Source organism: Pagrus pagrus (genome assembly GCF_965226575.1).
Source record: "Pagrus pagrus genome assembly, chromosome: 23".
Classification (NCBI taxonomy): Eukaryota; Metazoa; Chordata; class Actinopteri; order Spariformes; family Sparidae; genus Pagrus; species Pagrus pagrus.
The window spans coordinates 7614677-7627497 of record NC_140205.1 but is presented as its reverse complement, the minus strand read 5'-3'; the positions used below and the strand labels follow the sequence as shown (position 1 = coordinate 7627497).

Here is a 12821-nt window from a genome sequence, read left to right as displayed (position 1 = left end):
ACTGTAGCAAGGGGATTCTACATATTGTAGCTTTGATTTACTTATTCGGTGAAGGAGATAATGCAGCCAACTGTGATGTTCCTAAAATGTAACAGAAAGTCTGCAGTGAATGTAACCTTGGATTCTGTGGTTGTGGTTTGTAGTTGCACATATCCTTAATTATTTTCTCTGTTGTTGTTATTTCAGGTACTGTAATTTACAACAATGTTCTTTGTCATACAATGTTGTGTCAGAGAATTGATTTTTATGTACTTTTCCATGGCTGCTGCAACCTTTAATAAAATGGAGGTGGATGGAATTTCGTTGCCATTGATCAAAGTGTTGAAGCATTATTTCAAAGCTCGTCTGCATGGATAGATGTAACTGGAGGTAAGTTTTCAGTGTCACTTTGGTTAGGTTCAGGTACCAAAACTACAAGGCTAACTTCAGGCAGAAAAAAACTCCCAATTTGGTTAGGTTTAGACACCAAAACTATGTGGTTAGGTTGAGGCCACAAACTAATTGGTTGGTGTAGGCGACAAAGCTATCTTGTTTGTTTTTTTGGATTTTTTTTTTTTTTGGTATTTGTTGAGAGGTTTGCATGGAATATGGCCAACGCTCACCACTCAAAGCTCCACTGAACTTTGCTAAACAAGAGAACAAGTAACAAAGAAAGGAAAATGAACACAAACTAAACTGCTTTGAAGAACACTGTTTCCAACTCAGACATTTTGCACTTCATGCTGACAGCAGCCGATGCAACAGCGGTTGCAGACCACACTTGACCACCATCCTGTCCACCATTACTGTCTCTCATGTAGTGTAGAATGTTCTGTGATCTTTACATCCTGTGACGTTTCTGCTGTCACGGGATGCTAATAAGCTAGACCACACAGCCTTACTAGAAGCCCCTTTTCTTTCTTTTTTTTGAAGTTTGGTAAGCCATATATAAAACACTCAGACCAAAGACCCTGGTGTTGATTCTCTGAAAAGCAGACTGCAACAGCCTTGCAATAAAAAGTCTGAAACTCCCTTGGATAAGCTAAACGTTTAACTATTTGATGCTAAATTGCAAAGCTGATAACCAGTTGCTGAACTGACGTTAAATTGTTGAACGGATGCCAATCTGCTATATGGTGAATATTCACAGTTTAACTACTAGATGCTCAACAGAACATTGTCATGTTGATTATTTGATGCTAAAGCTAATAGATTTACCTCAAAATGACTGTGAGTTAAAGCTAACATGATCACTCTGGAATTGCTTCGGAGTTCAAACTAATATGTGACTTGGTTTTTCTGAACCACAACTTCCAAGAGTTTTAAACTGAAATGATGACATCTATGTCTTGTGTTGCACAGATGTCTGCTTAAGTTAGCGTGCTATCCAGCTATCCCTGGCCCATCCTGGTCCAAAGCTCTGAGCTTCAAGTCCTGACTGCTAACTGCACAACTATTCGAGCTAACAGTCTAATAGTCTCATCCAGGGCAACTGCTTTCTGGACAGGACACTGACTGAAACACATTTCTGAACCACGAAAACCAGAGCCGGTTCAGACCTCCATGGGGCCCTAGACAAAATTCTGCTAAGGGGCCTACCTAACTGAACTCAAAAAATGTTCAACAGTCGCATCTGACACCCAGTGCTTCCACTCATCCCAATTGGCTGCATTTGTTTTATTTTCATATACTTCAAATGTAGGTAATTATTTATATTATTATTTATTTTATAATTATTATTTATTTAGCACCATTGTCATAATATTTCATGAGTTTTATTTATTCACTAAGATATCTGCATCTTTATTTGCCTGTGGGCTATCCAAGCAAACAAAATTCAATCTTAGTCAATATTTATCCATTACTTTCCATTTTGTATAAGTGCAGTTGTAACTACACTACAACTAAAATGATAGAAGCCAGCAAGAGGCACACGGAGACCGGGGTTCACCGGGCTCACCGCCCTGTTAATGTAGGTCAAACACGGACTAGTCCCTCCCACTCTCCCACCTGGAGAGGAGAGTTACCTGACTGCTGTTCCCGCAGTTCATTGTCATGTTGTTTCTTCCTCCTTTTTTCATTCCCCCGAGGGATAACTCCGCTTCATCGTGGCGTGCTACACGCTGTCTTGCTAGGCTGATGCGCTGGGAATCTGGGACACGTGCGCGACGGACGGTCACGTTTTTATTTCTTTTTGCCTCTTTTAGTTTGCGGGGCCCTGCGCAACGTGCATAGTGTGCGTATTGGGTGAACCGGTACTGATGAAAACAAACCGGTTTATCCGTAGGTGTGTCTGACTAACGAAAACAGGTTCACAGTGAACATTCCTTTGCTTCCTCAGAACTTCATGTGATGTGGGTTAAGAGTTGGGCATGTACGCATGAACTGCAGCATAAGTTACACAGTCAAATTTTGTGTTCTCTTTGGATTTTACGGCTTCTCTAACCCTGGTACTGCTGGCCGTTTCCCTTAAGTTTAAAGAAGAAGTATAATCTTAAGAAAGAAAGAAAACACTCAAGAAACAGTCAGATTTGAGCACAATTTAAATCTATGAGGTGAACCTATTATAATACATTACAACAACATGACGGCCGGGTGGATAACCGTTAGCGACGTTAGCCAGCCACATGCTGACGTTAGGTCGCTATGGCTCTTTTTTTACACTTGGTGCTTGGAAGAGCTACCAAAAATGAAAGTGACTGACGTGTGCAGTCTGGTGAAATGGGGCAGTAAAGCTTCAACCTCATTGCGACAAAGAGATTTAAATCACAAATCAGAGAGAGAGAAGGGTGACTGGTTCTACTATTACTACAGTATGTGTATATGCAGGAGTCAGCTAGGCTAGCTGACAGGAGATATTCACAGTCAGTGGTTTGTGTTGTTCATGGGTGGAGTGTGAGGCAGTTGGGAACAAAACAATAGGACAAATGTAGCCAAACCAGTATGTTGTTTTCATGAGAAAGTAATTATGTGTTCCGATCAACGTCAGAGGTCAGAATTTCCGAGTCAAAACTTCCTCCTATTATTTAACAAATATATGTTATGGGTTGGATTCACGTTTCTGGAGATGGTGAAATTCGGATCGCCGCATTTTCCGTAAATAATGATGCTGGTGTGATATTTTGAAGGACAAGCATTCCTGCAATAACCATGAAGTTGCACAAAACTTTGAAGCATAGTAAAAAAGGAAAAAAGGAAATTAAAGCATCATGCTTCAGACACTACTTTTAAGTGACCCGCAAGAAAGGAGAGGACTCAGGCAATTTCTTCTAGGGATGGCTCGATACAACTTTTTCATGTCCGATACTGATACCAATATCAATCCGATACCGTCTTTTCTCCTGTTCATGTTAATAATACATATCATTTGTATAGACGTACTTTGCTTAATATGGACATCTAAAAACATCATGTTCAAACTGTGCAACAAATATTCTGCTCCCCTGAAGGAAGAAATAAAATCCAGGGTTTCCCCCAGAAAACTTGTTAAGCCCGGTGGTAGGGTGGCCCACCAGCGGCCCACCCGTGCCCAAGCGTGTTTTTTTGTGTCAGGGGCCTGACCCTGACCATTGACTGATGGCAGGGCCCTATAGGTAGAGACATTAATGGAGTACAAGGACGAAATTTTGATTTCAGAGGTGGGGGGGACACAAGTTCTTCTAGTTTTCTATTGCTACTTTTAAGTTTACTGTTCACTTTTTTGGTTTGAATGGTTGTAAAGCATGTAGCAAAACATTTTCACCCAATTCTGTGTTTCACCTTGTTAGTCAACTTCACTCCAACTCAGTACCACCAATTTTACACTTATTTTTGGAATATATGGTAAACAGACCTCATTTCTGCTCTTCCATCTTGTGCTCCTTTACTGCCTGAGCATCTACTGACCCCTGGCTGCTGCTGACCCAGCTAAGATAAACATTACAAAAGGTGGAATATCTATGAGCAACTTATAATTTAATTAATTACAATAATGACAACAAATATTGCTCATGAACTCTCTGCTTAGTCTCTACTATTTCTTACCAATAAAATAATACATTTACACATTTACACAGACTTTTTAGTACACCGGCCTCAATATAAAACTGTACCTGGCCAGTTTGCTTCTTTCATCTGACAAAATATAAGATGCATGGTGTTTGAACTTTGAAAGCTCTGATACAGATCATCATCACCCTCACATTTGTCACAATGCTTAATCTCATGACTAACACATGTTTATTCTTTCAACCTCACCTGTGAGCCTCCAGCCTCTCCTCCTCTACCTCCTCCAGCTTCTCCTCCTCTACCTCCTCCTACATCTCCTCCAGCCTCTCCTGCTCTACCTCCTCCAGCCTCTCCTCCAGCCTCTCCTCCTCTACCTCCTCCAGCTTCTCCTCCTCTACCTCCTCCAGCCTCTCCTGCTCTCCCTCCTCCAGCCTCTTCTCCTCCATCTCCTCCAGCTTCTCCTCCTCTACCTCCTCCAGTCTCTTCTCCTCCATCTCCTCCAGCTTCTCCTCCTCTACCTCCTCCAGCCTCTTCTCCTCCATCTCCTCCAGCCTCTCCTCCTCTACCTCCTCCTACATCTCCTCCAGCCTCTCCTGCTCTCCCTCCTCCAGCCTCTCCTCCTACATCTCCTCCAGCCTCTCCTCCTCTACCTCCTCCAGCCTCTTCTCCTCCATCTCCTCCAGCCTCTCCTCCTCTACCTCCTCCAGCCTCTCCTCCTCCATCTCCTCCAGCCTCTCCTGCTCTCCCTCCTCCAGCCTCTTCTCCTCCATCTCCTCCAGCCTCTCCTCCTCTCCCTCCTCCAGCCTCTCCTCCTCTACCTCCTCCAGCTTCTCCTCCTCTACCTCCTCCAGCCTCTCCTCCTCCACCTCCTCCAGCCTCTTCTCCTCCATCTCCTCCAGCCTCTCCTCCTCTACCTCCTCCAGCTTCTCCTCCTCCATCTCCTCCAGCCTCTCCTGCTCTACCTCCTCCAGCCTCTTCTCCTCCATCTCCTCCAGCCTCTCCTCCTGTATCTCCTTCTGCATCTCTACTATCCGTCACCTGACAAAAATATATTGATACATGACATGAACAGTGGGACAATTTGGGGTGCAACAATCATCAATTTTGATGATACGGTTATAGAGGAAAAAGCTTAGTTTCACAATTATCATGAGTTTGGATATAAAATCACATTTGTAATCCGAGGTTTTATTGTATTTTTCCCTAAATCATTCATCGTTGGTGTTTTTTAAACAGTTGCTGCCTTTCAACATAAAAATAATACATGAAAATAAGTGTATCTCTTCGGCATTAAATAGAAGCTTTTTTTAAATCTTTGCATTGTTGGGGCTCTACAGTTATAATAATAATAATAATAATAATAATAATAATAATAACAACAATAATAACAATACATTTGATTTATCAGCACTTTCAATACAACTCAAAGACACTTTACAAGATTTTTGAGAGCTTTGTAATTGATGAGGAGGATCTTGAAGTGGATATGCTGCTTTATTGGGAGCCAGTTGCAGGATGGGTGTAAGGCATTTCTTTGAGTAACTTACACTTTGACTTCTAAAGAAATCTCTTATGTCCACTTTTCTTTTTTTAGACATCCTGGCTGCGCCTAATTACCAAACACACATACGCACGCACGCACACATGCACAAACGCACGCACGCACATGGACACCGATTCAAACGTTAATGTAAATGAAACCTCTGATATTACAATCCTTCTAGCTGACGTGACCCAGGCTGAACAAACGCCCAATTTACCGTGGCAGATTAATAAGGACTCCTGGGCAACTAGCAGACCGGTGTGCAAGCAAGATGGAGTGACAGCGGGGCCGGCCAATCACACAAGAAACGGCTGAGCCAATCGAGGAGCTTGTGGGCGGTCTAAACTCAGGGAAAACAGGCTTCAGTGTGAGCGGCCGTTTTCCGCTTGGTCCTAGTGCTTGTCGAGTCTCTGTTTACTATAGCGTAACATTGTTTTTGGACGGTAAAAACTGCAGGGAACCACAACGGCCTTTTGAAAAAGTGCAGGGGACATGTCCCCTGTGTCCCCCCCCCCAAATTACGTCCGTGATGGAGTAGTAGAATTTAGAAGGAGTGATTCCATAAGGCTTTAAGATCAATGTTAAAAGTTGGAAATTTGAAAATATTATCATTATCATGTGTTATTATAAGACATTTATGTAACACCAGGTCTTACAGATTGCACTCTTGAAATGCTGTTCAACCAACCACAAAAATAAATAAACAATAAAAAATACTATTTAGATAAACTGTCTGCACTAAAATTTTTTTTAAAAACTGCCTGGTGTCTCCAGAGATTTTTATTGTTTTCCTCAGAGATTTTTACAATCTGGAGTCCCATTGACTTCTGTGTGTGTGTGTGTGTGTGTGTGTGTGTGTGTGTGTGTGTGTGGCACCAGGCATTGTAACCTAAACTGAAGGAATCTCATTCATATTGTCATAGGGCTAGTGCATTTATGTGCTGCAGGGGGCTCAGGGGGAAACACCAGGAACATCCAGCGAGAAAGTTGTTATATCTGATCCCCCCCCCCCCCCACACACACACACATAATTCTAAGAAGCAGTGTAATAAACTTGTGTCAAAGACAAAGTTTGGTTCTCAAATGTAATGTGCATAATGTCATTGTGTTTTCATGCTAATTTCTATTCTTTTTCTTCACAGATTCACAGCTGAAGTTCAAGATTCACATTGACAAGAGCATTCTTTTCTTATTTAACTCGACCCTCTTTTTCAGCCTCTTTCTGAAATAAAGATGCCTTTTCAAATCTTCTCTGGGCTCATTTTATGTTTGTGACATTGGTGAAGTGGCTGTAGCAGTCTCCGTGGTAGCCACAGTTAGCTGGCATAGCAGCAGGTTCCTGAAGTTTGAGGTTCACAGTTAACTTATTTAAAAGGACAATTAATAAACGCACGCACACACATCCCTTCTTTTGAAAACTTCAGTCTTCTGTTACATTAATGATGTCCTCAAAATGTCATTGTGAATTTTGCACATAATATTACTAATTTCCAACATCTGAGGTCCAGTGAGTTGTTTTCTTTCCACCTGTCAAAAAAATGGAAATTAGCTTTGATATATATACATATATATATATAATCTCAAAGCTAATTTCCATTTTCAGTCTCTCTGCAAGCTAAAGCCATACACATAACAACCACTATATAGTATGACAACAAAGCTGGGTTGTAAGGTAAAACCTCAGCACTGCCTCTTCTGCCACAGCACTCACAGCAGTAACACATTTCTTCCATCCTGTGTCTGTAAACGGGGTTACAGGAACATCTTTTTCAAAAACATCTCCATTGTTGTGTTTGCTAGCAAACGTAGTTAGAGAGGTGTATGCTCATCATTTTTGTCAGGTGGAAAGAAAACTCACTGGACCTCAGATGTTGGAAATTGGTAATATGTGCAAAATTCACAATGACATTTTGAGGACATCATTAATGTTACAGAAGATTGAAGTTTTCAAAAGAAGGGATGACGGGACATTATACATTTTCTTCCTTTCATCAAGCTTAATAACGAACTTTATAGACCGTTAATTTGATTAATTTTACCTCCTCTTAAAGTGATTGATACGCAAAAGTTATATTAGCAATGTGTGTGCAAAGTGTTGATGTACTGTACTCCGATGCCGGTAGCTTAACCGCAGCGGCGAGTTAAACAACAGATCCATGCTAACCATGGTAACCGGCAAACAAAGGGAAAAAAAGTTAAACTCCGGGAAATTTCGAGGCGTGTCATTGGACAATACCTACAATGACGTCATACATGTTGGTCTCCGAGCATAGCTGTCCGCTCGGTTTGCCGGAACTGGTAACTCAGACAAAGTTACCAATAAACAAAAAATGTGCAAGAGGTAAGAGTGCCAACAATTTTTGTTTAATTTGTTGAAAAATTAAGATGTTGTCCACAAAAAATTAGGTCCTCCCTCGGTGGGGATCGTCTAAATACACGTAATCTCCCCTTGGCCCACCGCCTTTCTGGTGTTGGTGGAATTTGACTGAAGCTGAGCAATACAGACATACAAACATGTTGCTTAACAACTGCACACCACCTCATAATAGAGTGACAGACCGGTTTTGCTGCATGTATACATTTGATTTAAAGACAAGGCTGGCATACATATCCCGGCTGCAGTGGAGAGCAGACCAAGGTAAGCTCTTAATCTTACCCATTAAAAGACTTAAATTTAATACTATTTTTTATATTTTCAATGAGATATTTTTCACATTTCTACTTTCTGGAGAATACATTATCTGTGTGAATCGAGTAAGCGTAACATATTAATGTCAGGAAAGTAACACAGCACACATTGCTTTCCACAAGGCCTGCTTTTGGGGAGAGCGATAATTAACACCAAAGTTGTACCAAAATTACTGAGGATGAGGATAGATACGCATGATACACAGGTGGAAACAGCTCATTTAATGACAAAACTTCAATTCAACCTTCTCCACCTACCATAGAGTCAGGGGCGGTTCCTCAAATGGGCAATATGGGCATTTGTGGAGGGGCGGCATTAGCACCCGCAAGAAAAAACCTTTTTATTTTTTGTTTGTATTAATTTCATGCAGTTTTTGTATTGCTCATGTATATGTCAAGTTAATTATGTCATGTTGCCGTGTGGGGAGTGGACAGCTAGGCGCCCTCTGTTTTGTGAAGGTGCGTCTGAAATTCAGTCAGTATCGACTCACCCTCATGCTGATGAGAAGTCCGTTGTAGTTTCTTATTCCTGAAAGTGCAGCTGGAGACCCACGGGGGTACCCTCCGGCAACAATAATCCATATAACGAGCGTCAATTGTGCCCGAGCTTCAAATCACTAGTGCAGGCAGATCCCTCTTGTGTTTTTGTGTCGCTCGGTCGCTCAAAGCAGTTGCCGTGTTTCATTTCTTCTCTCTGACAACATTGGTAAGGTGAGCTTTAAAAATATTTATAGTAATATCAGTGTTGTATGAAGTACCCAAAAGTCATACTTGAGTAAAATAAAGATATCGTGTGAAAATATTACTTTTGGTAAAAGTGAAGGTCGCCCATACGAATAGTACTTGAGTAGAAATCTTAAATTAATTAAAGTCTTATCTGATATTGAATGTAAAGTATCAAAAGTAATTTTCTGACAAAAAATGTAATATGAAATAAAACAGTAATTTATACATATATTTATATGCATATACTGTATACTGTAGGTCAATCGATTATCAGCCTGGCCAATTAACGGATCCGATAGTCAGCATTTTTCAGATTTTCTTTTTCTTTTTTCTTTTTTAAAACTTGGTTGTCGACCAAACAAGTTAATTTTAACATGCACACATTTGGCTCTGATGCAGCATGGAATATGAAAAGTAACCAGTAAATAAAGCTATCAAATGAATGTAGTGAGTATAAAGTATTATTTAATTAAGTAGTAATTATTTGTCTGCAAAATGTAGTGGAGTGGAAGTATAAAGAACCAGAAAATGGAAATACTCTAGTAAAGTGCAGTACTTTAGTACAGTACTAAAGTAACTACTAAAGTACTATGTTTTTACCCTAAGCACTTACATCATAGCACTTATGTACTTAAAGTATCATTGATAAATAGCAGCTCCTATGCTCAGACAAGGGCTTGAAAATGGTTTCATTCTTACTTTATCGACGGTGATATGTTGTGCTTACTTTCTTAATATTTGTACATTTACTTTCACAAAATCAAAAAGTGAACTTGAATACATGAAAAATTAAGTCTCGTTTGAGTATTTTTCTTCCTGCTTCCTTGACTTCTCTTCATGCTCGAACTTAACATGAAACTATAGCAACCAGTATTTTATTTCCTGTTCACCATCGGGTTAAAACACTGACCAAGTGTTGTGTTGTTGGCGGCATATTGCTGGCGTGAAGAGGACGGCTGTAACAGACCAACAAAAGGAGGACGATAAAAAAAATAAATAAAAAAAGACGTTTTAATACGAAGTGGAAAGTAAGCGTGGATGGCAAGGTTCGCGACTGGCTGGTCTACGATGTCACAACAGAAGAACTGCACTGTCAGGATTGCTGTATGTATGGCATACAAACATGTGTTGCTTAACAAGCAAGTCAAACCAGAGGGAAGTGTCTGCTCCTCCTCCTCTTTTGAGGACTCAGAGCCCTCAGTCTATGCTCTGTGACAGGGTTTTTCAATCGTTGCCTGACCTTGACATTACAGGGTAATATAGTTTGGTTTCTGTTAATTATTACGATTGTTATTGTTGTTGTTTATCTAAATGTTATTCAGTCAAAATAGTCAAAATATTAGACTCTTGTCTTGAAAAGCAACATAAACTCAATATGTACAAACTTAGAGTCTTTTCATATAAATGTAATGTTAACAGTTAATCTAAAATTCAAAAAAATGTCGAACTTGGATATGTATACACTACTGTTATTTTCTATCCTAAATGCCTGCCACACCAGGTCAGATACAGCTGTAAGTCATTATGTAGGTCTAGTCATTAATGAGATTAAGTTGGTTAATAACTCGACAGCACTTTAATGTGTATTCTGTACAAGTTCAAGAACGATTCTTATGCATTTTCTGAGTCATTCACCTTTATTTTAGGCACAAAAACTGGTGGCTGGTAAAAAACCACTGTGGCTTGTGGCCAAGAAAGTTAACTTCAGGCCCTGCTGGCATGTGTTCAATCTTTCATGTGTTTTTATGTGTTGAGGGCAAAAGCTTGCAACTGAGAGCTCCTATTACCTCTGAGTGTGAGGTAATGACACAGAATCAAACAACATAAAATAAAAAATGTAAAAAATCCCCAAAAAGATTTTTGACTTGAAAGAACATTTTATTGTAATTATCTGTTTACCCCCTTGCTTTTTAATGTGTTTCTTTCTACAAATGTCTCGTTTTTCTAAGAGTCACTCCATATCGACTGTCACTTGGGTGACTTATACTTGCGTATCCTCTGCTCCATGTTGGACTGTTTCAGTGTATGACCAGATGCTTATAATGAAGCAAATGGCAGTCGAAATTACATTTGGTAGAGTTAACTAAGTATTCAGTATGGTCAAGTAAAGTGTATTTGTATGGAGTCCAGCATATTGTTTGAATTGTTGTCAGAGCAGCGCTGTGTATTTACACTATGCCAGAAACAACAGCAGCGCGATAATGAACTGAACCACATCCTATGTAAATGATGACACAGTTAACTGCCGTATCAAAAGTTCTTTCTACAATTAATGGATCTATTCTCTCTCCAAAGGTGAGCCATGTCGTCCTCACCATCCTCACCATGCCAGTGGACAATTCTACGCCCATTTGTCTTCAGCAGCATCATGGTGTTGTGTTTTGTCACTCTTTTCTTCACATATAACGACTTTGAAATGAAGTTCCCTAGTTTCCCTAACATTTTTGTGGACAGAGGCCGTCAATCCTGTCCTCCAGTTGTGTGTGTAGCTGGAGACTCAAACTGTTCCACAGAGCTGCACCACAACCACACCCAGGAGATCCAGGCTGCAGCAGTGGACACTGAGCCTGACACCATCGTATTGATGTGGATGTGGCCATTTGGTTTCAAGTTTGATCTGAGTTGCAGTAATTTCCACATCAAAAAATGCCACTTGACTGATGACAAGACCCTTTACGACAAAGCCCACGGGGTTCTCTTCCACCACAGGGCCATTCATGGAAATATGGAAAACTTGCCAAAAGAGCCACGTCCATGGTTTCAGAAATGGGTGTGGTTCAATAGGGAGTCGCCTGCAAACTCAGGTCAAATGAGTGAGCTTGATCACTTATTTAACCTGACATGCAACTATCGACTTGATTCAAATATTCCTGTGCCCTATGGGCGCCTGGAGCCTGTGACACCTGAAGATGAAAGGTTCAAATTGCCAGTAAAGGACAAGTTGGTCTGTTGGATTGTGACCAACTGGAATGCACAGTTTAGGAGAGTCCAGTTCTACAATGAACTGAAAGAACACGTCAAGATTCACACTTATGGAAAGGCATTTGACCATGAACTAAGTGAAGAAGACTATTCAAAGATAGTTTCTAGTTGTAAATTCTACCTCTCCTTTGAAAACTCAGTTTACAAAGACTACATCACAGAGAAGTTATACAAGCCAATGAGGCTCGGTAGTGTACCAGTAGTTCTGGGCCCTACAAGACAAAGTTATGAGGACCACATCCCAGGAGATTCTTTCATTCATGTCGATGACTTTTCCACTCCAAAGGAGCTGGCAGAGAGGCTACTGTACCTCGACACCAACAACTCTGAGTACATGGGATATTTTGATTGGACCAACAGGTTTAAAGTGCAAGGGGCTTCGATTGGCTGGGAACATGCTTGCAAAACCTGTAGGTACCTACAGCATAACAAAGGGTATCAAGCCTTTCATGATCTTAATAAATGGTACTGGGGCTAGCAGAATATCCCTGTTTTCTACAAACAGAACTGCGATATTTTTTTCCTGATCTGCACCTGCTAAATTGTTTATAAAACTCACTCTAGCTTTGATGATAAAGAAAACTGATTTCTGTATTATACTCTCTTCTAATGTCAGATCTAAAACTAGGACAACCTTGGTGTGGCTCTGACTGAAAAACAATGGACAAAAGCACCCAAGAAGGTCCTTTTCGTGTCATTGTATACTAGACTAATCCATTGTTCCAGACTTCCGGCTTGTCAAACTACAATTGTTCGGACCAATCAGCGTCCTCTCAGGGAACTACTGGTAGCTACAGGCGTGATTTAGGTCCGACGACAGCAAGAAAAATGACTGTTCATTTGAAAACAACAATGACTGCTTCTCATCATATCATTAAAGCTGCTATAGCATCGGTGATATCAGACCTAGAGAGTA

The 12821-nt window shown here is 40.6% G+C and overlaps 1 protein-coding gene across 1 annotated transcript; it reads left to right on the top strand.

The window, feature by feature from the left end:
- Window positions 1-11309: 11309 nt before the first annotated feature.
- On the top strand, window positions 11310-12821 carry LOC311252235 (4-galactosyl-N-acetylglucosaminide 3-alpha-L-fucosyltransferase 9-like). The gene has a single exon (XM_084345215.1). The coding sequence runs from the start codon at window positions 11340-11342 to the stop codon at window positions 12381-12383; it is 1044 nt and encodes a 347-aa protein (XP_084201341.1). The 5' UTR covers window positions 11310-11339; the 3' UTR covers window positions 12384-12821.